General features: G+C 37.4%; 2 protein-coding genes across 2 annotated transcripts; both read right to left on the bottom strand.

Moving 5' to 3' along the window:
- Positions 1–29: 29 nt before the first annotated feature.
- On the bottom strand, positions 30–7275 carry LOC115920616 (demethylmenaquinone methyltransferase-like). Its single transcript, XM_030976794.1, has 5 exons — positions 7122–7275; positions 4339–4533; positions 2296–2507; positions 1412–1534; positions 30–766 (listed from the first exon to the last, which is right to left on the bottom strand). Exons 2-5 carry the CDS (start codon positions 4527–4529, stop codon positions 198–200), a joined length of 1095 nt encoding a protein of 364 aa, XP_030832654.1. The 5' UTR covers positions 4530–4533; positions 7122–7275; the 3' UTR covers positions 30–197.
- Positions 7276–17878: 10603 nt separating this feature from the next.
- On the bottom strand, positions 17879–22221 carry LOC105443044 (demethylmenaquinone methyltransferase-like). Its single transcript, XM_030976795.1, has 5 exons — positions 22094–22221; positions 20834–21028; positions 19943–20154; positions 19093–19215; positions 17879–18532 (listed from the first exon to the last, which is right to left on the bottom strand). The coding sequence occupies exons 2-5, from the start codon at positions 21022–21024 to the stop codon at positions 17964–17966; spliced, it is 1095 nt and encodes a 364-aa protein (XP_030832655.1). The 5' UTR covers positions 21025–21028; positions 22094–22221; the 3' UTR covers positions 17879–17963.
- Between the last annotated feature and the right edge of the window lie 5606 nt (positions 22222–27827).

Raw genomic sequence — 27827 nt, 5'->3', positions numbered from 1 at the left:
ACTAATAGAAATCTTATGGTAGAAAACGTCCACAATTTTTTTTGGAAATAAGTCCGGTTTATAAAAGTTTGAGGTGATTTAGTGCTAACGCCCTTCTGCTGAACGTCTCATTTTTGACCTGAAATTGGAGCTAATGCTCTTCTGCTTGAATTGAGAAATAAAAAGCTAAATTATATCTCATTTCTTGATTTCAGTCATCATTTCACTTTTTTGGTACACATGTAATGTGCTTGGCTACTGCCGACAGGTTTAGTGATTGAATCCACTCGAAACCCTGCATCCTTGAGAAACTCTGTGGCTTTCTCTCGCCCCCAACATGTTCCTAACCCCACACTGCCCTCAAAGAACAGAGATATAGGCAGGCAATGGAATAAACTCATGGTATACAATCTAGAACGATAATCGTTCGAAGCATTCTCTGAGTGCTTTGTATTGCAGTCTGGATCTATCATCGAAAAGACACCATCTGGTTTGAGGATACGATTCAAAGCCAACAAAATCTTGTCAGCATGCGCAAGATCATGGATGACATCATTTGTGTAGATGTAATCAATCGTATTATTCCAATCTTCAGATATGCATGCTGCATCCTCACAGACAAACTCTACATTGGTAAGGCCCTTTTCCTTGGCCCGTTCTTTTCCATAGTTTATTGCCTCTTGTGAGAAATCCAGTCCTACAACAGTGCTGTTTGGATAGCTCTCTGCAAAAACAAGTGAGGCTGATCCTCTCCCGCAACCCAGATCCAATATTCGGATACCAGACTCTGAATGACACAAAAACAATGAAAGATCATCCAATATATATATAACAAAAGGCACTGTTGACATCACTTCCCCCCCCCCCCCCCCCCCACTCAAAGATAGCAAAAATCACTGATGCATTTCCAATTCTTCTTCATACATGTAGCCTACAATGGTTTAATGCAACAGGTGCTTTTGGCCAAAACAGCAGTTTCATAAATCAAACTTATAAAAGCTTTAAGGAGAATAGATTATAAAGAGTACTGTTGAAAGAAACTCACAACTACAATTTAGTCAGTGTCATTCAAAGTGGCTAAAATATAAATAAATGTAACATCTTCCCAATTTAGGTTCTGAATAATATAATAAATACTAACAACCTGAATTCTCATCCACTTAAATCATGAAGTCAGAAGAGAAGCTGGTCGGCTTCATATCTCAGACCACTGCACTACTGGTCTGACGTCACCACAATTCTGAGTCGACTTGGCTTTTCCTCCTACAAGGAAGCTTGCAATGCCCCAAATAATTTATGTTGAATGCTCATATCGCTATCCAGAACCCCAATTTGTATGATTTGACATTGAATATCCATATCTAATGTTATTGCACTTTCTTCCCAAATTAAATTGTAGTCAGAACATACAGTGTCGGTGGGCTTTACTTACTCATTTGTTCTTCTATTTGAGGCATAGACGGTATAAAATCTTGAACCATATGATTCAGAACCCATCTACTGCTAAACCTGGACATCATGGAATGAAAATCTGTGTATTCCGAGTATGAAAGTCCTGCAAAGACAAAAAGGAATTTTAGGTTTTCAGTTGAAGGATTTCCAGCGTATCAAGTTTTAAAATTCCAGGATTGTTATTTAAACATATTTTTAGTCAGTAACGACTTCCAATCCGATCATCAAGTAGTTATGCTGACACAAGGACAGCTGGTAATCCTAAATTATTTTCTTAAGGGGGCATGAGTGACCAATGCCATGTGACACAAATAATAATAATAATAATAATAATATTCTGTGTTTACCGGGTATATAGCGCTCAATACACCTATCCAACAATGTGCCTAAGCGCTTTACAGATATATTATTACCCCGGTCATCGAATTCAGGCTTACCCGCACACAATGTATGCACATTTCAAAAATTCCAACATCTTCTCATAGTCTTTGGTCATTTCATGCCCAGTGCAATAATAAGCATCATCGAGGGAACACAATTTACATTAAAAGTATAATTTCCTTTATTCTTGGTCTGATCCTCACAATAATAGGGTTTGATGCAATATCATCACATATATTCTAATCTTTGATGTAGTGAGAAGCGTATGGAATATAATACAGTGGACTTGCCCTCCTTTCGAGGGTTGAACAACACCTAGTATGAACAGCAAGTGTGATACATACTTGTGAGAGCCTTTGGTTTACTCAGGAATGTGCTCATAAAGACCACCTGTCTATAAAGATCACATTTCTTGTCTTTCTTGAGTGGACTTTATAAACAGGTTTCACTGTACAATGGACTTGCCCAGTAATATATACTTACCCCGCGGGCCATCTTTCTTGAGACAATCTAACAGCTTTTGGTAGACTCCACCGAAAATGGGTAACGCTGTGAGTACGGCTCCTAAATCACTGACACTGCTACCAGACTGGAAGAATGGTATACGATGAGGGGGAAGACTGTATTTCTCTGTCTCGGGGTTGATGTCGACGATGTCAGCTGCAACCATCACTCCAAGCCATTCTTTCACATATCTTAAAAGAAGAAAAAGTGGACTGTGTTTGCAAATCTTTGATAGATCATTCAGTAGTGTACTTTCGGAAGTACATGTATTCCAACATATTTGAATTGCAGTTTGTTTAATAATTTTCATCTCTTACATTTGATGTTATGTCAAGTATTTATACCTCAGTACACATTATATTGAAATTCAGAGGGGTCACGTTAAATATGGCCTGTGGTCTCAACATAATGCCAGGTTTTACTTTGGTGTATGTATTAGATTTGTGTTGTACAGATGTTGAAATCAAATTCATGTGAGCCGAGAAACTGCTCCTTGGCTACTGGCTAGTAGATAGTATGACTACGAGGCCTATTCCTCACAGTACAATAAAGACAGACATACCATACTTGAAAGTCAATTACCCGGAAGTCATAGTCATAAATTATGTCGGGGATCTGAGAAAGATCGATATCAAGATTCTCCCAAACTAAATGGGTTATATCAACAGAAAAATATGATATTGCATCATTTAAAGGAATACTTTACTACTTCAGCAGAAGGGATTAGACCACACAGCGAGCCATTGAGGTCACTGTGACAGGTGGCTATCTCATTAACTCAGCTCTCATTTAACATAAGAAAAAGAGGATCATGGGGGACCAACAGGCACCGATTGGGGAAGTATAGAGGGAGCAAGAGGCTACAAGTAGGACAGTGTGCCTTTAAGATTGCACAAATGTTGGAGTGTGCACATATATGTACATTTATTGAAAGGGGCTAGGGGGTAATATGTCTTTAAGTTTGACTAAAGCAACAAGGTCTACGGTATCTGCCAATTCTGGGCATTTTATGTCCCATTTATTACTAAAATAATAGACATTAAAAGAATCTTTGTTATCCTTTAAATTTGATCTGATCCACGTGATACATGGATTAGACTTATCATGTAAATAGGGTCACTAAGTTAGGTAATGGCAATATGATACCAAAGAAGAAGGAAAAAAAGAAGAAAATAAAACCCCTTAAACTTAACCCCTGGACCCAACACTGTACATGACCCTAAACCTATCCTAAAACCTAATCCTAACCCTATAGTTAGGATTACAATTGGGTATATAGTTATGTTAAGGGTTAGGTACAGTGTTTGGTTCTGGGTCGAGGCAAATATCGCAGAGAGAATGGTGGATCACACCTAGGGAGTGTCGTGGTCGAGTGGTTTAAGGCGCTTGACTGTAGATGCGGAGGTCGAGGGTTCGAATCCCGACACGGCACCAATATCCTTTGGCAAGATGTTTACCAGCACTTGCTACTCTCCACCCAGGGGGGTGTTTCATAAAGCTGTTCGTAAAGTTACGCATGACCTTACGAATGATTTGTATATGAATAGCCAAATGAGATGCTCAATCATTATTGATTATTATTTATTAAGTTGAACTGGGCAAATGTAGAATAACATTCTTATTATAACAACCATTTTTAATGCAAAGTATATTTTTTTCCATAGTTTAATTGAGGTTATTGGAAATATCAGAAAAAAATTTGGGCATCCTATCTGGCAATTCGTATACAAGTCGTTCATAAAGTCATGCGTAACTTTACAAACTCTTTATGAAACACCCCCCAGGTGTTAAAAATGGGTACCCGGTAGGATGAGAACGTTTATGTGGTTGGAGGAGCAAGTGTGCGCTTGTAAAATGGTGACTGGCTGGAATGCTCCCCAGGGAGTGGAAAATGTGCACACATTGTGTGCGGGTAAGCCTGAATCTGATGACCGGGGTAATAATATATATTTGTAAAGCGCTTAGGCACATCGTTGGATCGGTGTATTGAGCGCTATAGAAAAAACAGAAAAAACGGATCACCTTTCCTTGAGGCCAGCTGTATCAGCAATCTCCTTGACAGTCCTTTCCTCATCCTTCAGCTTTATAAGAGCTTCAAAGAGACCCGATTGAATTCCTAGAGACGTTGAAAGAGAGACAAACCCATGGATCACTAGGGTGCTGAATCTCTTCTCAAACTGCTCAGGAGTCTCTTTCTCCCCTGCTTCAGCCATAATTCTGAAAAGAAAGAGAACATAGTATATGACGATTATTGATGATAGGAATTGCATTGGATTCAAAGTGCTATAAAAACCAAAAAAATATAATGTATAGATTCTACTGGTACACAAAACTTTCCTGTATGGTCCAAATTCAAGCTCTAAAAACAGCCACTATTTACCACTGTGTGTGATTGACAATACTTTTGTTTCATCAGAGTTACTGGTCTAATGTTTTACAATTACACTACTGAAACAACCTTCTTAAAGCCAGAAATTTTAATGACAAGAAAATTCTGTCAACTGTTAACATTGGCTATTTTTCAGTGTTCTTGATTATAGAAATACTCCATTTTATTGTTCAAATAATGTACCTTCAAACAAGGGGGAAATAAGTATGATCTTCTACAAACTGGTGGGATGCTAATATGAATAAGCCCCCCACCCTTCTCCTTTCCTGACATGCCTGGAGGGCTGGATACCCTAATCCTCCTACCCCTAGGCTAAGTGAAACAGAAAGGCCTAGAACTAGAAATGCAAATATTACTAACGCTTGCCATTGTGCTTCCACAGATGTCTCTTAACTTTATGCATATGCAGCCACCTTTGCCCAGACATCAACCAATGACTTGTCCTACTTTTTGTTTTCATTTTGACTATTAATTTAGTTATACTAATATAAAAATATAACATCGTTTTCAAAATACCACCCCTAGCTGCCTATAGTCTACTAAACCAAATCTATACTTTATTTTGAGTAGTGCCCAAAGGGAAAAGGTGAATGATATTTTTATACATGACAAACAGAAGTTATCTGTTGCTATGTTCTTACTATTCATCAATGACATTTGTGACAATATCAACTCCACCATCTAGCTGTTCGCAGATGACTGTCTGTTACTCCGCACAATATCAACAGCAGAGATGGCACTATAAGCTCCAGTAAGCTAGACAGCTAGGCTTAAGGATTGGTCAAACCTCGGACACCAAAATGAAATTCTACCCTAAACAATGCCACACCATGAGAATCCACAGGAAAAGACACCAAATCACCCACACCTACACCCTGGGAGGTGAAGAATTGTGTGAAGTTTCCAGCCAAGCATACTTAGGAGATCAACTCCATGAATGACTCAGCTGGAAGCCACACATTGAGGCAGTGACATCAAAAGCGGGGAGAACCCTAGGCTTTCTGCAAAGAAACCTTGGGAAATGCCCATCCGAGATCATGAAGCTAGCTGACACTTCACTGATACCCCCACAGTTGGAATATGCTACTGTTGTGTGGGATCCCTACAAGCAGAACCCCATAGATCTTTTGGAGAAGGTTCAGAGGAGAGCTATCCGCTTTGTGTGTGGAAACTACCAACGTGAAGCCAGTGTCATCACCATGAGGATGAACCTTGACCTCCCTATAAACCCCAAGAAAGAAGATGACAAGCCCACCTAACAATGTTCCATAAAATAATTAACAAACAGATTTCCATAGTCCATACCGGACTACCTCCAATAACGAGAGAGGACAACCGGAGTCAAAAATATGTACTGCTTCATTAATCTCAGCTCCAACATGGACTCATCACACAGTTTCTAATTCCAAGAACCCTCATTGACTGGAATGGGTTACCTCAACAAACTTTCAAACTGCCATCCATAGAGCAGTTCAAGGTAGCCATCTATAAAGCCAAACTCAACAGAGCTTTCTTTTTTACTTGCACGAGTAGCACCTGTACATTAACTACTACCCTTAAGAGCACACATATTACGTGACGTCCACTGCCGGAAGCACCGCACAACCAACCCTCATTCAGATGCTGAACAGGCTTTGATGAGAAACGGCATAGACGTACGTCACAAAACGAAAGACACAATAATTACACAAAATTGTCAATTTGAGATTCACATCTACTGTTTCTGTAGTTATAGTCTTAAGACAGGGCTCGCTAAAAAATGAAATATGATACCGATATCAATATCATATTTCAATATCACCTACATTACGCCAAGACCCAATAATATAGCCGTTTATCTTGTGATCATACTACCGTCATATTTCAATTTTCAAACATTCATTCATGACTCTCTTTACTGGTCCAATTTTGTTCAAAACTTAATTTCGCCATTAGGCATTATAATTATAAATTAATATATTTCTCTTACTTTTTTGCTTTCATTCAAATGAACTTGTTGCAAGGTTTGGATTGCCCTTTGACTTTTGTTTTGGATTTGAGCAAGACTATGCTCATTCGTAATCGTGGTGCATGATACTCTAATACAATTTACTAGTTAAGTTTTTGGTAAACATGATGGTGCCACTTCAGTTCAAGTAAAAAATGCAGTTATCAGATTATCCTGCTTATGTGGTTAAACAATATCAATCATGTGTCAATAGACTAGGTAAGTAGAGAATCGCTGGATGTGACGCGTGACGTACACTACTTCTATAATTCTAGACTACTATACACAGTAAAAGTTGACTCCAGATCCAGATCCAGCGAGCTCCGAGTCCGACGGCGCGCGACGCGTCGGGCCGGGGTCGGAGCTCCCTGGAGCTGGAGTCTACTAACTAGAACCGTATCCGGGAACCGTATACAGTTTTAAACCTACCAATTTGATTCAGCTTCCAAGGCAATAGATTCTCTTCTCTGCAATTACAAATCTTTTGGGCTTTATTATTCAATTTGTTTTCAGATTCGATCTCTAGTAATAGCTCTAGCTCTGCACACACCGTATAATGTTCTCGGCGCGCGCTAGCTCGTAGACGGACACCACCCATAGAGCTATTCCAGGCGCTCGAATTTTCATTTTTAAAAATTGTAGTTTTCACAACAACTTGAACATTACAATTATAAAAATGTTTACAAAAACATTGAATGAGAAATAATTTCTCAATCAATCGAATCATGAACAAATTGAAACCCATTGTGGCAGTTTATTTATATATCTACCCGTCTTCTAATAACAATATACATGAAGTCTGGCATACGACTAAAACAAAGACAACGCCCCCATCTTATCAATACCCATCTTATATCTGGTTGAGTTGCGGCCATAGAGATATATACTACGCCTGTATATATCTCTATGGTTGCGGCCAAACGGCATACAAAAATTAAGATTTGTAAGAACCGACCACTCACTATTTTGGAGAATCTCAAGAATCAGCGTGATCGAGTTTTTCAAATAAAATACCAGTGCAAATCATTTGTTTATGGAGCCAGTAGTATAATTGGCACTGCATGAAACTCGACCGACTGAACTTTATAAATTGATAATTAAATTTTGAAATGTATCAAATACATGTATTTTAAGATACTTTGACGCGCATACTTTTAAGTTAATTTGTTTCTCGGTTTACACTCGCGTTGCAATCCACCTTAAAATTTGCCTACTTTAAAAAACTTGTTGAGTACTGTCATGATTGTGACACATCGCCCATCAAATGAAGTTACCCAGGCTATACCTATTTCACGATTGTGCAATCGGGTCTTTTTCTCGGTCTTCTTTTATTACATACGATATACTTCACCAATTAAGCTCCCTCTCGATCTCTCTCTCTGAAATCTTATTAAATGTCAAATGTATCAATTCCACTTGAAACATATCTCTTCCCGTTGCACTTTTCTACAAGTCCATAATTATGCCTACACTATATTAATAACATTTAGAGTAGATGATATATGGACTTCCTGTTAATTTCTATGGAATTCCCTCCCAAACTCATTACGTTGTATATCCAATATTCTGAACTAAAAACTCATCTCTGTAAATTAGCACATCAAATAGTATTTAAGGATAAGTAATGTTATAATTTTTCTTTTTGTAAGCACTTCATTGTTTTTTTTTTTTATATATTTCAAGTTCAAGTTCAAGTTTTATTTCAATTCAAGTCCATAAAAAACATATAAGATACAGATTATATACAATATAGAAAACACAAAATACACACAAAATGGAAACATGTCTACAAATATATCGGAATTATAAAAAGTTAAACAGCAATAGAAATGAATTGGGGAAACTGCAAATAAAACCATAAGGTTCTGTCGAGGCAGCTCCCTGTTATTAAAAGATACATATACAACTTCCAACAATTGGCTATAAAAATTATAACAATAACAAAACAGTGTACAAAACATAGGAGACGTATTAACATGCAAATATTATTATAGATTTAAAAACAGATGAAGTATTTTTTTAGTTTAGATTTAAAAGAGTTTAAGAAAGCAGTATCACGTATATCTTTGGGGAGGGAATTCCATATTTTCGGGCCAGTGTGTCTAAAAGTAAATAAGGAATTTGTTGATGAATATTTTTCAATAAAATAGTTATCAGGATTTCTAGTATTATAATTATGAACATATTTTTTACATTTCATCATAGTGGTAAGATTAATCGGCAGTTTATCAGTTTTATGTTTAAAAACCATGAGTGATATACAATATTGATTCAATTGAAAAATATTTAAAAACTGTAGTTGTTGAAATAATGGTATTGAATGGGCATTGAAATCAGACATAAGACATATTCTTACTATACGCTTTTGTAATATATGCAGTCGTTGTAATCTCGTTGGGTATATGTGTTGCCCCATACAACATTACAATACATTAAATACGGTAAAACCATTGTATTATACAATAAAATCAAAATATTTTGTGGCAAGATATGACGTAATTTGCTGATGACACCAATATTTCTTGAAATTTTGTTTGAAATGGTAAGTATATGAGCATTCCAAGTTAAATTTTGGTCAATAATTACACCTAAAAAGCTAGTTGATTGCACTCGTTTTATCGGAACATCATTCATCTTTATATTTAATACATTCAATGAATCAGCTGAAATAATTTTTTGCTTATAATGAAAATATATAAAATTTGATTTAGATGTATTCAAAGACAATTTATTACTATTGAACCATTGCGATACATGCTGCAGCTCATTATTTAAAGTTTGACATAAAATATTAATATCTTTATGAGAATAGAGGATATTGGTGTCATCAGCAAAAAGGACAAATTTCAAAATGTTTGAACAATAATTTAAATCATTTATGTACAATAAAAATAAAAGAGGACCTAAAATTGAGCCCTGAGGGACTCCACACGTGACTTGCATTGGGTCAGATAAAACATTGTTATATACAACTATTTGGTGTCGATTATTCAAATAATTTTTCAACCATGTGTAAGCAACACCTCTTATTCCATAGTAATTCAATTTATCTAACAAAATATTGTGATCTATAGAATCAAAGGCTTTGCTTAAATCTAAGAAAAGACCTACAGTGTGTAATTTATTACTTAAGGAAGATACTAAATAATCATGAACATCAATTAGAGCCATTTCAGTTGATACATTTTTCGTAAATCCATATTGGCAAGAATGTAATATTGTATTGTTTAATAAAAATGTATTCAAACGATTATATACAATTCGTTCTAAGATTTTTGAAAAAAAAGTTAAAACTGAGATTGGTCTGTAATTGCCTAAATTATGAACATCATCTTTTTTGTATATTGGGGTGACTCTCGCTATTTTCATATCAGATGGAATAATTCCTGTACTTAAAGACATATTAAAAATATGAATAAGAGGTTCTAAAATATAATCAATAACTTTCTTAATTACACATGGATTAAAATCATCTACTCCACAACTTTGAGTACTTTTTAATGATTGTACAATTGTATTTATTTCATTTGCATTAACAGGTTTTAGAAATAAAGATGTAGCACATGGTTGAGGCAGAAAATCTCTATAATTTACAATATTATTTACAGGAATAGTATTGCATATATTCAATCCAATATTAATAAAAAAATCATTAAAAGAATTTGCAATATCATGTGGATCATGAATATTTTGTCCATTTACTATAAAATATGAAGGCAAAGTTTTCCTAGATTTACCAAATATTTCATTTATTACAGACCATGTTTGTTTAATATTACCTTTAGTTTTCTTAAATCTATTTGCATAATATGCCTTGCGTGCCATTTTTAATAATTTATTTACCTTGTTGCGAGCTTTATGATACTTAAGTTTATTATTAGAAGAAGAATTCTTACAATATATTCTATACAACTTGTTTTTATTTTTGATTACATTCAATAATTCTTCGCTTAACCAAGGTTTCTTGCACTTATTCTTATTTTTTCTAGTAGAATACGTTAAGTTTTTATCATAATATACCATAAATCTATGTTTAAACCGACCATATAATACTTCTACATTACTGGGATACATAACCCCATTCCAATCCTCATTATTCAAATCCAACTTTAAACTATTTATAGTACGTTCATTGATTATACGTTTTTTAGGAATATTACACACATAATCTCTATAAATAATTTTCCCTGTTATTTGAAATATTGGTAGATGGTCGGATGCATCATTAAAAAATATTCCCAGGGTTATACATGAAAAAACATTGTTTGTAAATATATTGTCTATAAGAGTTGCACTACTTACAGAAATACGTGTGGGTTTAACAATTAGTGGCAAGAGTGATGAGGAATGTAACATGTCTAAAAAATCAGCACTATATTTATTTGAACATTTTAAAAGATCAATATTAAAATCACCCATAATATAAATTAATTTATTTTCTTTATTAAGTTTTTGTAAACATACATAAACTGCGTTAATAAAGCTTTCTACTCTTGATTGCGGTTTCCTATAAATTATTCCAACAATTATATTTTTTCCAATCTTATTCGTAATCTCAATAAAAAGACATTCATTACCATCGCATTGCAATAAAATATCATTTCTAATTTTAAAATTCAAAGAGTCCAAAACAAGAAAAGCCACTCCTCCTCCTCTACCACTAATACGATCAATATGAATGAATGAATATCCTTCTAAATGAAATAAAATGGGAGTATTACTTTGAATCCATGTCTCCGTGAAACCATAAATAGAAAAAGAGTAACTTAATGAATGAATAAATTCACTTATAGCTAAAAAATTCTTGGATAAACTTCTTGCATTGAAATGTATAATACTAAAATCAGAATCTAATTTTGGTAAAGACATAAATTCATCTTCCAAATAATAATTACTTTCAACAATATCGTCCTGTAAAAAATCATCGTCATCATTGTCACACGCTGGATCACATTCTAAAGAATGTTTAAATGTATTTTTAAATTTATTTATATCAATTTTATGTTCATGCAATGGTGTTGAAAAAATATTCTTAAATTCATCATCGCTCAAATCAGAAAATGGAAACACTGGGTTTAAGCATATGGGATACTGTGCGTCATGTGTATCATCCATGTAAAAGGAGAACATTAAATATGACCATGACAATCCGTCTACATAAAGACAAACAACAAAACATAGGGGTACAATAAATACAGAACATAACAATTAATATACTGTAATAACAAAGTATGTAACAAGTATTTTTGTTAAATGAGGGGAAAAAAATTAAATGAAAAGTTCACTCACTTAGTTCAGAATGTGCCTACCCTAACCAGACTTTAAAACTTCCGTAGGTCGTCTTTGCACAAGATCAAGTGTTTTTTGTTGTTTTTGTCAGTCATGAGAATACGCCCATCTCGTGTCCATGCTGCTTTTACTTTCTCAGAGGTTCGTACATGTGCAAGCAGGTCTTGATTTGCTTTCGTCAGATCTTCCTGGATGGACTTCCGCTTACCGGCGAGCTTCCGTCGTTTGGAGATTACTTCCTGGCGCTTTCTATATGATGTAAACTTCGCGATGATTGGGCGTTTTTGTTTTTGTTTTGTTTTTGTTTCATCTTCCTTTTATGATCGTGTTATACTTTAAATAATTATGTAAATTGTAAAATTGTAAAGCGCATTGAAATGTCAACAGACATGAAATGCGCTATACAAATTATTATTATTATTATCATATATTATTCCAAAACATTATAGTAAACATATTTTGCAGCCAACATCAAATTCTGTAGAACTTACAGAAATTAAGAATATGTCAAGTATATGTCTTACCTGTGTGATTTAAACATTAACGATGTCCTATATTATTCAAGGTATGCAAGCTAGGAAAACCGTTTACTTTCTAGCTAGGCTTCACTGTCAGAAACTGATGAGTGACTGACTGACTGACTTCCGTTTCTTTGGTAATAACGTACATAAAATGAGCTGTAACAGGTACATGAGCATTGGTCTGTACATCAATAACCAACTATTTGTAATGGCCAAACTTAAACTAGAATCTTTGCGCAGCACAAAGCGTACGATTATTCGGTACAAGGGCCTGAAAATCAGTCTATTTACTAAAAGGATTGCAATCCCTAAAGTCGATTCGAGCTAACGGTCGTTATTTTCCCACAAAAACACATTTCTAAGCCCTTTCCTTTTGAGGGAAGTTCTAAATTAGTATCATTTTTCAAATCCTGGATGAATTTTAATAACCTTTTCATTTTTTGACCCGCAAATGGGACATACCTTTAAAGAAGCATTCAGGGACCAAATAACTCGATATCATGAATGGTGTAAATCAAGAAAATACAAGAGATATTACACAGATACACATAAATGCATAACACATACTTTCAGTTTAATGCACATAACATTATCAAATACAATAAAAATAAATACCAAAATGACATTTTGGTAGCAATAATGCCACAGATAGTAAAATAAATTAAAAACAGAACTTGCATAACTATCGTTTAATTTCATGTTTAATGCCATTCAAATTACAGAAACAAAAGTAGAATCACATTATTATTCAGAATTATACTGTTGGAAAAAATGCTGTACTAAGCCTGAATTTGATCCGATATGTGATATGTAATTACAGGCCAGGGTCACGGTCCCATTACTATCTTGCTCTTAATGTAGACTAATTGTGATGATTCGTTCTTCATTGAACTAGAATTCTTAATCTCATATTCTTCAAGTGACTCTCATAATATATTTATTAACAGTATCATAACTACTCTGCACAAAGCACCTAGAGAGAAATGGTATTACCGCGACTTTAGCCCAGCTGCCCTAAAGGACTGTCAAAATATTTTTGTTTAACTTCCTACCAGATACCCATTTACTACACATGATTGGAGAGTGGCCAACTTTGTTAAATGTTTTCCTTAGGTCATTAATGACGAGACTGGAATTTCTGAAATGTGAACCATGTGATCCAAACTAAATCACGTATCCATGGGAACATGACATCTCTATGTACAATATGCGTGTAATATTCATGATACTAGTACTCTGTTCTGTCACTATTTTATACAGCATAATAAGAAACAATAGTCTTAATTAATAATGTTTCTGACCCTAAGGCCAAGTATCAAAAGTAACGAGTTTCTCGTCCGGACTTTTTAAAAAAATGGAGGCAGTGCCTTACTATTTTTCTTATTTTTTCTATTTTCTCCCAAGATGGCCGCTGTGCCAAGATATATTTATTTACATATTGTGCTATTTGAGTATACTGATGCAATGCAATGTGACAAAACAAATGATTTGTATAATTTTAGTCCACTTGCTAAGCAAGTTTAAAAAATCAGAAAGAGTGAAACATGTACAGTGTTCAGCTTGAATTAGCTATAGGAGCTATTTATACAAATTACAAAATGTTTTACATCACAGCATTTTTTCCCCTTTTTTTCTGAATAGTAAATACATGTAGTAAAAAAAAAGGAAGCGGGTGGGGTTTTTGTTATTTGGCCTAATATGTTGCTGTAATTTTAACACCATATAGGCGTAATGAGCAAAAACTTTTGGTGGGGGTCAAAACAAAATCCGCATCACCACCAAGTAGCACAATGCGGCGGCGGAGCGTCTACCAAAATAGGGGGGGGGGGGGACAAAAAAAAGGGTCACTTTCTGGAGAGAAAAAAAGGGGTACCTAAAAAGGGAAACATTAAAAAAAAACATAAACCATTTTTAGACATCGGCATATATACCCCTACAGCGTCATGATTGTGATTACACTACCAGGAATGATATCAGTATTTGTTTCTTTCTTTACGTGGTGCAAGATACTGCTTAGTTAAACTGAATACCTTGCAGTTGGGTGTGACGGTCTAAATATTAATTTTCGAGCGAGCGAAGCGAGCTGGCAAAAATAGAAGATCTGTGAGGTCCTTATATGGAAGACAAAAAACAAACCCAGATGAGTATTATGCACAATCTAAATGAGAAAGACTGAAAAGTTCTTTTATAAGTAACATAATTACACCATTTATAATTGCAAGTGAGTGTAGCGAGCGAGCTCTAGGGAAAATTAAAGAAAAGGGGGCTCTAATTAAGTCGCCTTGATGCATGTTATGGAGAAAGGAAAAGTATGCACTTATTAAAAGGGAAAAGGACAGTTATTAGAAAAGAAAAGGGGCACTTGTCCTATGTAAAAGAGGCTTCGGGGGGGGGGTATCTGAAAAAGTGGGGGCACAGTGCCCCCCCCCCCCCCCACCGGGAGTGCCGCATCTGGCATAATGGGCAAAAGTAAGAGAAAAAACCCAGGAAAATCATGTAATTTCAGCAACATTCGTAAATCACATGGTATCGAATTACAAATAAACCACGTTTGAATTTTATTTGGGAGTCAACTGCCCCCCCTCCCATATGTACGCCAGTGCTCAGGCATATCTTGTATCTCAAGCTTTCTAGTTTTCTGATGTCATATCCGGGTTGCTCTCATCTTCTCTCCTACTACAAGGGAGTCTTCATATACAGACTCTCTTTTGATATTGTACAGACATTTCAAGAACATTCGAATGAAACCACAACCAGCTTGATGTGTGGGCTCGCTGTCAAAACATTGATAAGAAATTAGCTAGATTAATCTTTAAAACAGATCAGGAACATTTAAAAGGTAGTCTAGTTAATCTGACTCTTCTCATTGATGTTATTATTCAGATTCAGATTTGTTCATTATAATCGTTGATTATGACGTGATTCTATATAGACCAAAAAGCTTTTGCCATTTAGAAGTATGTTACAAAAGAACATACATGTGTGATCCAATGTCTATGTTCTAAGTACAGGTATATGCAGGTTTCAGAAGGAAATGATTGGATACACTACGTGACATTTAAAAACAAGGAAATCATTTTTTCCCCTTACTGATTGTGCTTAGCTAGATTGCAGACACTTCCAGACATTACACTCTGTAATATGTGGAGATGGTTTTGAATGCTTCCCCATAACTGGTTTTATCCATACTGAAAGACTAATTACTCATATTAGCAATTTACTTCGTAATAGAGTTGACGTTTGATGCCAATGTAGAAAAGCATATCGAAATCGGTTGTTCAAAATGAGCATACCATGCGAGGATCCTGTTGCTAAAGAACCTGATGATACTGAACAACGCCAGATCGATTCTGCTCTGGGCCGTTTTACCTCTGTCAACGATGCAAATGAAGATGTGGTCCAATCGAAGAGCAGGCATGGGAAAATCTTGGAGCCAGAAAAGATATTTGATTTCATTGTTTGCAATCATGAGTCTAATAAAGAGCAAGCGAGCAGAATCAACGGGGAATTGGAGAAACTGGGCCTTCGAGGGTACATCTATGAAAGAGACATGATTGCGGGGCAGTATAAACTCACAGCTCATGAACAAACCATTCCGACCACCAAAAGTATTATACTTCTGATTTCAACGGAAGCTCTCACGTGTGACGATTTTAAGCGTAAAATGCACGCACCCAGTAACTTGAACGTAATTCCTATTTACATAGGCCTTTCCAAGGAGAAATATCCAAGACTTCTTCGACATCATTTTGGAATCCAGTATACGAATGATGCAAACTTCTGGTATCAAATTCACAAAGCGATCACAACAAGACCTATGAAAGACAGCGAAAGTTCCACGGAGGCAAACCGATCAAAACTTTTTAACAAAGAGCCCTTATCTCAGGCTTCGCCATTACCAAGAAAAAGCAAAAACCCGATCGAGAAATCTTCGCCTAGTTCGAAACAGAAGCCAGAGAAGAAGTGGTGGCCATTTCGCTCGAAGCAGAACGGGGAGAAAGAAATGCCGCTGTCTATTCAAATGCAAACGATCAGAACAAACGGGGAAGCTTTGGATGATGAAGCAAGCAATAATTATACCACATCATGATGACAAGACCTTTACCAAATCAACAACAGAGTGAACAGACCAGACAAAATAATACCCTACCCATAATGGCCAAGCATAAGTTGGTATGGAGATGCGACTCGGGTATTAGCCTTTAAGGTTTTCCATGATCTGGTGGTGCCTCATGTTATGTCTTTATCTCGACATTTTCGGGACATGATGTTGTTAAAATTCTGGAGAGAGATGTGTATTTTGTGTACTTTGTTATGTATAGCGCCTTGAGTAAGTTATTAGATAAGTGCGCTTTTTAAGTAATTATTATTATTAGTAGTAGTAGTAGTAGTATTAGCAAGGCCGACGTAAGGTATTCAGATTCCTCATTTTTGGGTATATTCCATTTGCAACACCCCAGCATTATCCTGTCCATGCAATATCCTACACATTCATGATTGTGTGAACCAATGTATATATTCTGAGTACAGGTAGGCTACATGCACAGATAATGAAGTTTACAAACAAACAACAAATTCCCAAACTGAATTTAAGGTTTGAAAAGGAAAGATTTTATTGAGTTTCAGAAATGATAGCAGACACGTACTACACGACATGTGAAAACAAGGAAATCATTCATGACAATACATTACTGAACTGACATTTAGATATGTGTAAATAATACTAATTAGTTCACATGTATAACCGTCCATGGTGGTTTGTGTCGAGTGATTGGTACACGATACAAGAAATGCATCACAGATTAGCATACACTAAATTCACTTTACATTTGATATAAATCATGGAATTAACTTAACTTAGAATATTTGCTAGGAATACATAAGCCTCTTTAGGTAAGTTGAAAGACATGTACATGAATAATATAAATCGATTACAAATAAATTTCAATAACATCGAAATTATAATTGTATAGTTACAGTCGCAGTACAGATATGAGTTGTCATATATGAAGTGTAACAGGTCAGAATTGAACTGTTTTGTGGTGTGATGAGTCTTTTCACCACAAAACAGTTCAATTCTGTTTTCACCACAAAACAGTTCAATTCTGACCTGTTACACAAGTACATGTAGATACAAAGAGAAACTTGAACACAGCTCTACCCACCAGGGCCCGAGCAGTCTTATAAGTTATATCTGACTATCTACTAATGATTGTTAACAAGTTTTCTAGAATAAGAAGTTTATAGTATTGCATGATATATATGAGTACTAGTAGCATTGTAACACAGCTACAGTCTACAGAAGAAGAAAAATATGGAGTCTTGACAATGCTAATAATACTAATCATAATAGTAACAATACTAATGATGATAATAATAATACTGATAATCATACTAATAATTAAAAATGAAAAAATATATCATTTATATGGCAGAAAAATAGATTCCTGTATCTCGGCCATCACTTCACTTTTTTTGTACACATGTAATGTGCTTGGCTACTGCCAACGGGTTTAGTGATTGAATTCACTTGAAACCCTGCATCCTTGAGAAACTCTGTGGCTTTCTCTCGCCCCCAACATGTTCCTAACCCCACACTGCCCTCAAAGAACAGAGATATAGCCAGACAATGGAATAGACTCATGGTATACAACATAGAACAATACTCATTTGAAGCATTCTCTGAGTGCTTGGTATTGCAGTCTATATCTATCATGGAAAAGACACCATCTGGTTTGAGGATACGGTTCAAGGCCAACAAAACCTTGTCAGCATGCGCAAGATCATGGATGACATTAAATGTGTAGATGTAATCAATCGTATTGTTCCAATCATCAGGTATGCATGCTGCATCCTCACGGATAAACTCTACGTTGGTAAGGCCTTTTTCCTTGGCCCGTTCTTTTCCATAGTTTATTGCCTCTTGTGAGAAATCCAGTCCTACAACAGTGCTGTTTGGATAGCTCTCTGCAAAAGCAAGTGAGGCCAATCCTCTCCCGCAACCCAGATCCAATATTCGGATACCAGACTCTGAATGACACAAAAACAATGAAAGATCATCTAATATATAACAAAAGGCACTGTTGACATTACTCCCCCCCCAAAAAAAAAAACAAAAAAAAAAATCAAAAAAAAAAAAATCAAAAAAAAAATCACTGATCTAGTGATGCATTTTCATTTCTTCATCATACATGTAGCATACAATGAATTAATGCAATAGGTGCGTTTGGCCCAAAACCTTTGTTTCATAATTCAAACTTATACAAGCTGTAAGTATAGATTCCAAACTTAGTACAATTACCTGATTTTGTTTTCTTTTTCTATTGATCCTTATAGCCTATAACCATACTGTCACCAATCTATGCACACCCATTTTGTAGCATACTAAGCTCAAGTGAAACCTTAACTTGATTCTATTCTTTAACCTTTGGAAATAAACTGTTAAGCCTCTTGACGCTGTTATAGGATTAGGTAGAAGAATGGAGTGTGAAGTATTAAAAATATATCAGAAGTATCTAAGTAAATAAAATTCTAGTCTGAACATACAATGTCATTTAATTTAATTTGTTTTTAAAATCAGTGTGACTTACTCATTCGTTCTTCTATTTGAGGCATGGATGGTATAAAATCTTGGACCAGATGTTGCAGAACCCATATACTGCTATGATTGGACATCACAGTATGAAAATCTGTGTATTCTGAGTATGACAGTCCTGCAAAGACAAAAATGTGCAATTCTAGTGGTTAATTCCCAGCAAATCGGGTTAACAAAATTCCTGGATTGTTTTCCCTGATGGAGTTTCAAAATTCCAGGATTATTATTTAAACATATTCAGAAACTACTTCCACTCAAATCATCCAGTAGGATGCTGTTTAGACGCAAGGGGGGGGGGCTTAAGTGACCCATGCCATGTGACACAAAACTAAGATCTTAGGTCCTTGGAACCTTTCATGTGGACAAATCACTGTAGCTAATATTAACCTTAAAGATAAAGACCAGTACGTCATGCGATTGCATTGTGAAAGAAACGTTGTGGAATCGATCAGAAAAGGTTGATCATCTAGCATATACGTATTGGTGTGTACTGCAAGGTTCTGGAATCATCAAAATGATAAGAAAAAATGGCCCAGTCTTGATAAAGTAACAAGCACTGTACCGGTACACAGAAAGATGTATATGAGACTACACAAATTGGGTCCGATTTTCAACGAAAATATCATGGGTCCGTCTTTTCGAAATTTCGAAATTTTTCAGGTGTTTGCATGAGGGTTGAACAACACGTTATGAACAGCGTCATACATACTTATGAGAGCCTTACTAACTAATGCGCTTACAAAGACCACCTGTGAAAACAGATCATGTTTTTGTCTTCCTTGAGTGGACTTTATCAACAGGTTTCACTATACCATGGGCTTGCCCGGTAATAGGCCTATATTTACCCTGTGGGCCATCTTTCTTGAGACAATCTAACAGCTTTTTGTAGACTGCACCATACATGGTTAAGTCTGTGAGTGTGACTGCTAAATTACTATCACTACTACCAGACTGGAAGAACGTTATACGATGAGGGGGGAGACTGTATTTCTCTGTCTCGGGGTTGATGTCGACGATGTCAGCTGCAACCATCACTCCAAGCCATTCTTTCACATACCTTAAATGAAGAAAAAGTGGACTCTGTTTGCAAATCGTAAATAAATCATTCAGTGTACTTTTGAAAAAACATTATATTGCAACATATTTTGAATGCCTTTTGTTTAATAAATTCCATCTCTTACATTTGATGGTATGTCACAAGTATTTATAGTTTATACAGTATACAAAATAGAATTGTACGCATATTTTTTCCTTCACACCCAGACTTGACATATTGTTAAACATGGTTGTTGTTATTTTGCAGTGGCGGATCCAGGGGGGGGGGGGGGGGGGACGTGCCCCCCCCCCCTGGATCCGCCACTGCAAAAATATGTTAAAATCAGCCCTATATTCGCCCAAAATGTACGGAAAAACAGGGACGTGCCCCCCCCCCCTCCCCCCCCCCGGCCAAAAAAAAAATATTAAAAAATTTATTTAAAAAAAAAAAAAAAAAAAAAAAAAAATATGCCAATGGCTGACCTAAAAGGGTGACCTTACCCCCCCCCCCCACAACGGAGAAAAATGTCAAATTTAAAGATTTTGTGACCCCCCCCCCAAAAAAAAAAAAAAACAACAAAAAACAAACAAACAAACAAAAAAACAAAAAACAAAAACAAAAACAAAACAAAACAAAACAAAACAAAAAAACAAAACTCTCGCCAGAGAGAATGTTGGATGGATCACACCTTCATCACTACCTTTCCTTCAGGCCAGCTGTATCAGCAATCTCCTTGACAGTCCTCTCCACATCCTTCAGCTTTATAAGAGCTTCAAAGAGACCCGATTGAATTCCTAGAGAGGTTGAAAGGGAGACAAACCCATGGATCACTAGGGTGCTGAATCTCTTCTCAAACTGATCATGAGTCTCTTTCTCTCCTGCTTCAGCCATACTTCTGAAAAGAAAGAGAAGTACAAAGTGTATGATGATTATTGATGATAGGAATCACATTGGATTCAAAGGGCTATAAACCCCCCCAAAAAAAATCTAATGGTACACAAAATATTCCATAGTATGGTCCAAATTCAGATTCAAGCTCTAAAAACAGCCACTATTTACAACTGTGTCCGACTGAAAATAGTTTTGTGTCATCAGAGTTACTGGTTTTACAATTATACTACTGAAACAACCTTCTTAAAGCCAGAAATGTTAATGACGAGAAAATTCTGTCACCTGTTATCATTGGCTGTTTTTCAGTGTTCTTGATTATAGATATACTCTATTTGTATTGCTCAGATGATGCACCTTCAAACAAGGGGAAAAGAAGTATGATCTTCTGTATAAATAAGCCCCCCCCCCCCCTCCTTCTCCTTTCCTGACATGCCTGGAGGGCTGGATATCCTAATCCTCCTACCCCTAGGCTAAGTGAAACTTAAAGGCCTAGAAATATCAACAGCAGATGACACTACCAAGCTCCAGGAAGACCTAAACAGATAGGCTTAAGGTCTGGTCAAACCTCAGGCAGATGAAATTCAACCCTAAACAATGCCACACCATGAGAATCCACAGGAAAAGACATCCTTGGAGTTGAAGAATTGTTTGAAGTTTCCAGCGAAGCATACTTAGGAACGACTCAGCTGGAAGCCACACATTGAGGCAGTGATGTCAAACTGGCGCATAGCCGGGGGGGGGGGGGGGGGGGGGGGGGGGGGGGGGGGGGCGAGGGGGCGATTGATATCAATATCATAAAAATATTATCACCAAGTTACAAGTATAGTTTGGATTGCCCTTTGACTTGAGTAGGTGCTCATTCGAAGTGGATGCTTGTTAAGTTTTTGGTAAACATGTTGTAACTGCAGTTCAAGTAAAAAATAATACAGTTACTTAGTTAAACAATATCAATAGAAGGCGTCGGTGTCGGAGCTCCCTGGAGTTACATACGTATCACTACAGCTTGTATAAGTAGTAGTAGTACTATAGTAGACTAGATCTACTCATACTATTACAGTTTTAAACTTACCAATTTGATTCAGCTTCCAAGGCAATAGCTTCACTTCTCTAGAGCTGTATGATTTGTTTTCAGATTCGGTATCTACTATAGCTCAGCTCGCGCTCGTCATTGGCCTCGATCGAACTACTACAAAGCAGGGAGGTGTTTTAAACTCTCATAAAAATATCCCTGTACAAAGGTGGATTGGCATATACGTTTACGTTACTACCAGGTGAGTGGTTAACACCAGATTATCTATAGTTCCATGCGCTCCTATTTTCATTTGCCAAAATTGTAGTATTCACACTAACTTGAACATAACAATTATAAAAAAATGTTTACAAAAACATTGAATGCAAAATAATTTCTCAATTAATAGAATCAATTGAATTATGAAAAATTGAAACAAATTGTGGCAGTTTATTTATATATCTACCCGTCTTTTGACAAGAATATACATAAAGTCTGGCATACGACTAAATCAAAAGAAACGCCCCCTTCTTAGCCATACATCAGTATAAGAGCTCTGGAATAATGAGTTATTTTTTCTCGAGGGAAAGTTCGTAAATAGGCCTACCCTGTTTTTAATTTTGGTGCTATTACAATTGATGTTGTTGTTATCTTAGAACCACTTTCAACCGCTTCTGGGGGCTCCGCCCCCTGGACCCAACACCAAATTGCGTCCTGCCAGTGTCACAAATAAGGTATACAATTTATTGCCCAAAACCCAAATTGCCCAAATGCTCATCTGACGACAATAATTACCCAAAACCCCTGAGCTTCAGGGGCTCCGCCCCCTGTCCCCATGCCAATTCGTGACCTGCCAGTGTCACAAATAAGGTATAAAATCATGCTCATCTGACAGTAATTTATTACCCACAACCCCTGAGCTTCCGGGGGCTCCGCCCCCTGGACTCCACGCCAATTCCTGACCTGCCTGTGTCACAAATTGATATAAAACTATGCTCATCTGACCGTTATTTATTGCTCCCTGGACCCCACACCAATTCGTGACCTGCCAGTGTCACAAATAAGGTATAAAATATGCACATCTGACGATAATTTAATGTATAAAGCTCCTGAGCTTCTGGGGGCTACGCCCCCTGGACCCAACACCAATTTGTGTCCTGCCAGTGTCACAAATAAGGTATAAAATCATTTTGGTGCTATTACATTATTGATGTTGTTGTTATCTTAGAACCACTTTCAATGATAATGGTTCTCTCAATATGGCTATAAACAAACAGGTTAATCAAGCCAGGAGAGTATGGGGTTTTCAGAACTTAGACTGTATTAAAATATGTGATAGAAAATTCCTTAAAAGCTTGCTTAAACTTAACCGTGGCACTGCAAACTGTATGCTTTATGGCGAAGTTGGTAGATTTGTTTTAGCTAGTAAAGTGGAGAAACGTATCAATTTTGGGGGCGAGGATTAGTCAGGGTAAAACATGTAAGCTTTCATACATTATTTATAGTCTGTTACGTAAGCTACATGAAAGTTGTGATTTTGAATCAAGGTGGATTGTGAAATTTAAAAGTATCCTAGACAAGAGTGGAATGTCAAACTTGTGGGTCGAGGACTCCCCCTTGAACCTTGGTTGGGTTAAGTCAAGTTTAAAGATATCGTTTATGCTTTAATTATAGGCTTTTTAAACAGGAAGGTAGTTTGGAGAACTATTTGTTGAAATTGGACGTAGGTCATGGCAGTGGCGGGTCTAGGGGGCCGGGGGTGGGGCCGTCCCCCCCCCCCCCTGGCAGAAAAAAGAAGGGGAAAAAAGAAGGGAAAAAAGGGGGGGAAGGAAAAAAAAGAAGGAAATAAAAGGGAAAAGATATCAAAGGTATCAAAATATGCTCATCTGACCGTAATTAAATGCCTAAAACCCCTTGACTTCCGGTGGCTCTGCCCCCTGGACCCCACCTAGGGCCCTATTGCGGACGGCTGGATGCTAATCTGACCGCAATGTAATGCTTAAAACCCCTGAGCTTCTGAGGTCTCGGCCCCTGGAGCTCACGCTAAATAGTGTCCTGCCAGTGTCACAAAATACTAATAAGGTAACAAAATATGTTCATCTGACCGTAATTAAATGCCTAAAACCCCTAAGTTTCCGGGGCTCCACCCCCTCGATCCCACCAGGGACCCTAAGGCGGGCCCTGCATGCTTGTCTGACCGTTATAAAATTCCTAAAACCCCTGAGCTTCTGGGGGCTCCGCCCCCTGGCCCCCACGCAATTTAGTTACCTGCCAGTGTCGCAAATAAGGTATAAAATTATGCTCTTCTGACGATAAATTATTGATGTATAATCCTCTGAGCTTCTTGGGGCTCCGCCCCCTGGACCCAACACCAATTTGTGTCCTGCCAGTGTCACAAATAAGGTATAAAATCATGCTCATCTAACAGTAATTTATTGACCAAAACCCCTGAGCTTCCGGGGCTACGCCCCCTGTCCCCACGCCAATTCGTGACCTGCCAGTGTCACAAATAAGGTATAAAATTATGATCATCTGACAGTTATGTATTACCCACAACCCCTGAGCTTCCGGGGGCTCCGCCCCCTGGACCCCACGCCAATTCCTGTCCTGCCAGTGTCACAAATTGATATAAAACTATGCTCATCTGACCGTATTTTATTGCCCCCTGGACTCCACACCAATTCGTGACCTGCCAGTGTCACAAATAAGGTATAAAATATGTACATCTGACGATAATTTAATGTATAAAACCCCTGAGCTTCTGAGGGCTCCGCCCCCTGGACCCAACACCAATTTGTGTCCTGCCAGTGTCACAAATACTGTATGAAAAAAAATTCTGACCGTTATTTTTTGCCCAAAACCCCTGCTCATCTGATGATAATTTAATGTATAAAACCCCTGAGCTTCTGGGGGCTCCGCCCCCTGGACCCAACACCAAATTGCGTCCTGCCAGTGTCACAAATAAGGTATAGGCCTACAATTTATTTCCCAAAACCCAAATTGCCCAAATGCTCATCTGACGACAATAATTGCCCAAAACCCCTGAGCTTCAGGGGCTCCGCCCCCTGTCCCCACGCCAATTCGTGACCTGCCAGTGTCACAAATAAGGTATTAAATCATGCTCATCTGACAGTAATTTATTACCCACAACCCCTGAGCTTCCGGGGGCTCCGCCCCCTGGACCCCACGCCAATCGGCGTGATCTAGCTTTCCCAAATACGGCCAGGGCTAATTATTGGTCTACCATAAGATTACGAAACTCAACCAAAACTTTCTAAATTGATGAATTGTATATTTTGATTGTATATCATTTAATTAAAATTCTGCCATTTCTTTGACGTGTATACTTTTAATCTGTTTCTCTTGCACATTCGCGCTGCAACACTCACAATTCAACTTAAAATTTGCCAACTTTAAAAACTTGTTGAAATGTATAGTACTGTCATGATTAAGACATATCGCCCATCACATGAAGTTACCCAGCTAGCTACCTATATTTCACGATTGTGCAATCGGGTCTTTTTTCGGTCTTCTTCTTTTTTTATATACATACGATATACTATTATACTTCACCAAGCTCCCTCTAGATAATTATTTCTCTGAAATCTGATTAAATATCCATTTGAAACATTTCTCATTTCCCGTTGCAATTTTCTACCAGTCCATAGGCCTACATAGCCACGATATAAGGACTTCCTCTTAATGTTATCAAGTTGTACAGCATTTATGTACAAGCGCGTAGCCAGGATTTCCTTTTAGGGGGCGGCAGTGAGCACGCAAAGCGTGCGAATCACTTACAGAGCGCGCGTAGGGGGTTGGTGCAGGGAGGGGGGGGGGGGGGAGTTTCATCAAACTATAAGAGAAAGAAGACGATTCGTTGGACCGTTCTCGACTCTTAATCCTTTTTTTAATTAAGTTCCCCTTCCTCCGCGCGTAGCGCGGAAGCTCTGAAGTTTCATGAGATTATTATAGAAAGAAGACGATTCGTTGTACCATTCTCGATCGACTCTTAATCCTTGTCTGAATTCAGTTCCCCCCCCCCCCTCTCTCTCTCTCCCGCGCGAAGCGCGGAAGCTTTGACGTTTCATAAATTATTAGAGAAAGAAGACGATTTGTTGTACCGTTCTCGACTCTTAATCCTTATCTGAATTCAGTTCCCCCTCCCCTCCCGCGCAAAGCGTGGAAGCTTTGACGTTTCATTAATTCATTATAAGAAAGAAGACGATTCGTTGTACCGTTCTCGACTCTTAATCCTTTTTCTTCCTACGTCTAGCTCTTCCTTTCTTCTTTTTTTCTCTCTCTTTTTTTTTTTTTGGCTGGCGTTTTAGGGGGGGGCGATAAATAATGCAAGCTATAGGAAACCCGTTTACTTTCTAGATCTTCACTTTCAGACACTGTACGTTGAGTGAGTGACTGACTTATTTTTTTCTTTGGTAATAACAAGTTCAAGTTCAGTTTCAAGAACATGCATAACATGAGCCTTGTCTACATCAAATAACCTACTACTTGTAATGGCCAAAATTAAACTGATTGAATCTTCGTGCAGCACAAAACACTTCCATTCGGTACAAGGCCGGTCTGCTAAATCAGACTTTTTACCAAAAGGATTGCAATCCCTATAAGTCGATTCGACAACTTACGGTCGTTATTTTCCCACAAAAAGACTTTTCCAAGCCCTTTCTTTTTTAGGAAAGTTCTAAATTTAGTATCATCTTTCAAATACCGATGACATTTTAATAACCATAGTGCCCTTTGGTAAGGCATTAATCCTCATTACCAGGTCCATCGCGGAGAGGACCTAAATCCGTCGGTCTTCTGGTTGCTAATTACTAACGAGCATTAATTTTATGCTTTTAGCAGTCAGGTAAAATAACCACCAGTTAACTACAACTACTATTCTTTGGCCTGCAAAATGATGGGACATAGTACCTTTAAAGGAATATTTTTGGACCAAATAACTCGATATCAATAATAGGAGAAATCGACCCAACACCAATTTGTGTCCTGCCAGTGTCACAAATAAGGTATAAAATCATGCTCATCTAACAGTAATTTATTGACCAAAACCCCTGAGCTTCCGGGGCTACGCCCCCTGTCCCCACGCCAATTCGTGACCTGCCAGTGTCACAAATAAGGTATAAAATTATGATCATCTGACAGTTATGTATTACCCACAACCCCTGAGCTTCCGGGGGCTCCGCCCCCTGGACCCCACGCCAATTCCTGTCCTGCCAGTGTCACAAATTGATATAAAACTATGCTCATCTGACCGTATTTTATTGCCCCCTGGACTCCACACCAATTCGTGACCTGCCAGTGTCACAAATAAGGTATAAAATATGTACATCTGACGATAATTTAATGTATAAAACCCCTGAGCTTCTGAGGGCTCCGCCCCCTGGACCCAACACCAATTTGTGTCCTGCCAGTGTCACAAATACTGTATGAAAAAAAATTCTGACCGTTATTTTTTGCCCAAAACCCCTGCTCATCTGATGATAATTTAATGTATAAAACCCCTGAGCTTCTGGGGGCTCCGCCCCCTGGACCCAACACCAAATTGCGTCCTGCCAGTGTCACAAATAAGGTATAGGCCTACAATTTATTTCCCAAAACCCAAATTGCCCAAATGCTCATCTGACGACAATAATTGCCCAAAACCCCTGAGCTTCAGGGGCTCCGCCCCCTGTCCCCACGCCAATTCGTGACCTGCCAGTGTCACAAATAAGGTATTAAATCATGCTCATCTGACAGTAATTTATTACCCACAACCCCTGAGCTTCCGGGGGCTCCG

The sequence above is a fragment of the Strongylocentrotus purpuratus genome, unplaced genomic scaffold, assembly GCF_000002235.5.
Source record: "Strongylocentrotus purpuratus isolate Spur 01 unplaced genomic scaffold, Spur_5.0 spur5_scaffold_9, whole genome shotgun sequence".
Lineage (NCBI taxonomy): Eukaryota > Metazoa > Echinodermata > Echinoidea > Camarodonta > Strongylocentrotidae > Strongylocentrotus > Strongylocentrotus purpuratus.
The sequence above is the reverse complement of the archived record's forward strand: the minus strand, read 5'-3'. Positions and strand labels throughout refer to the sequence as shown.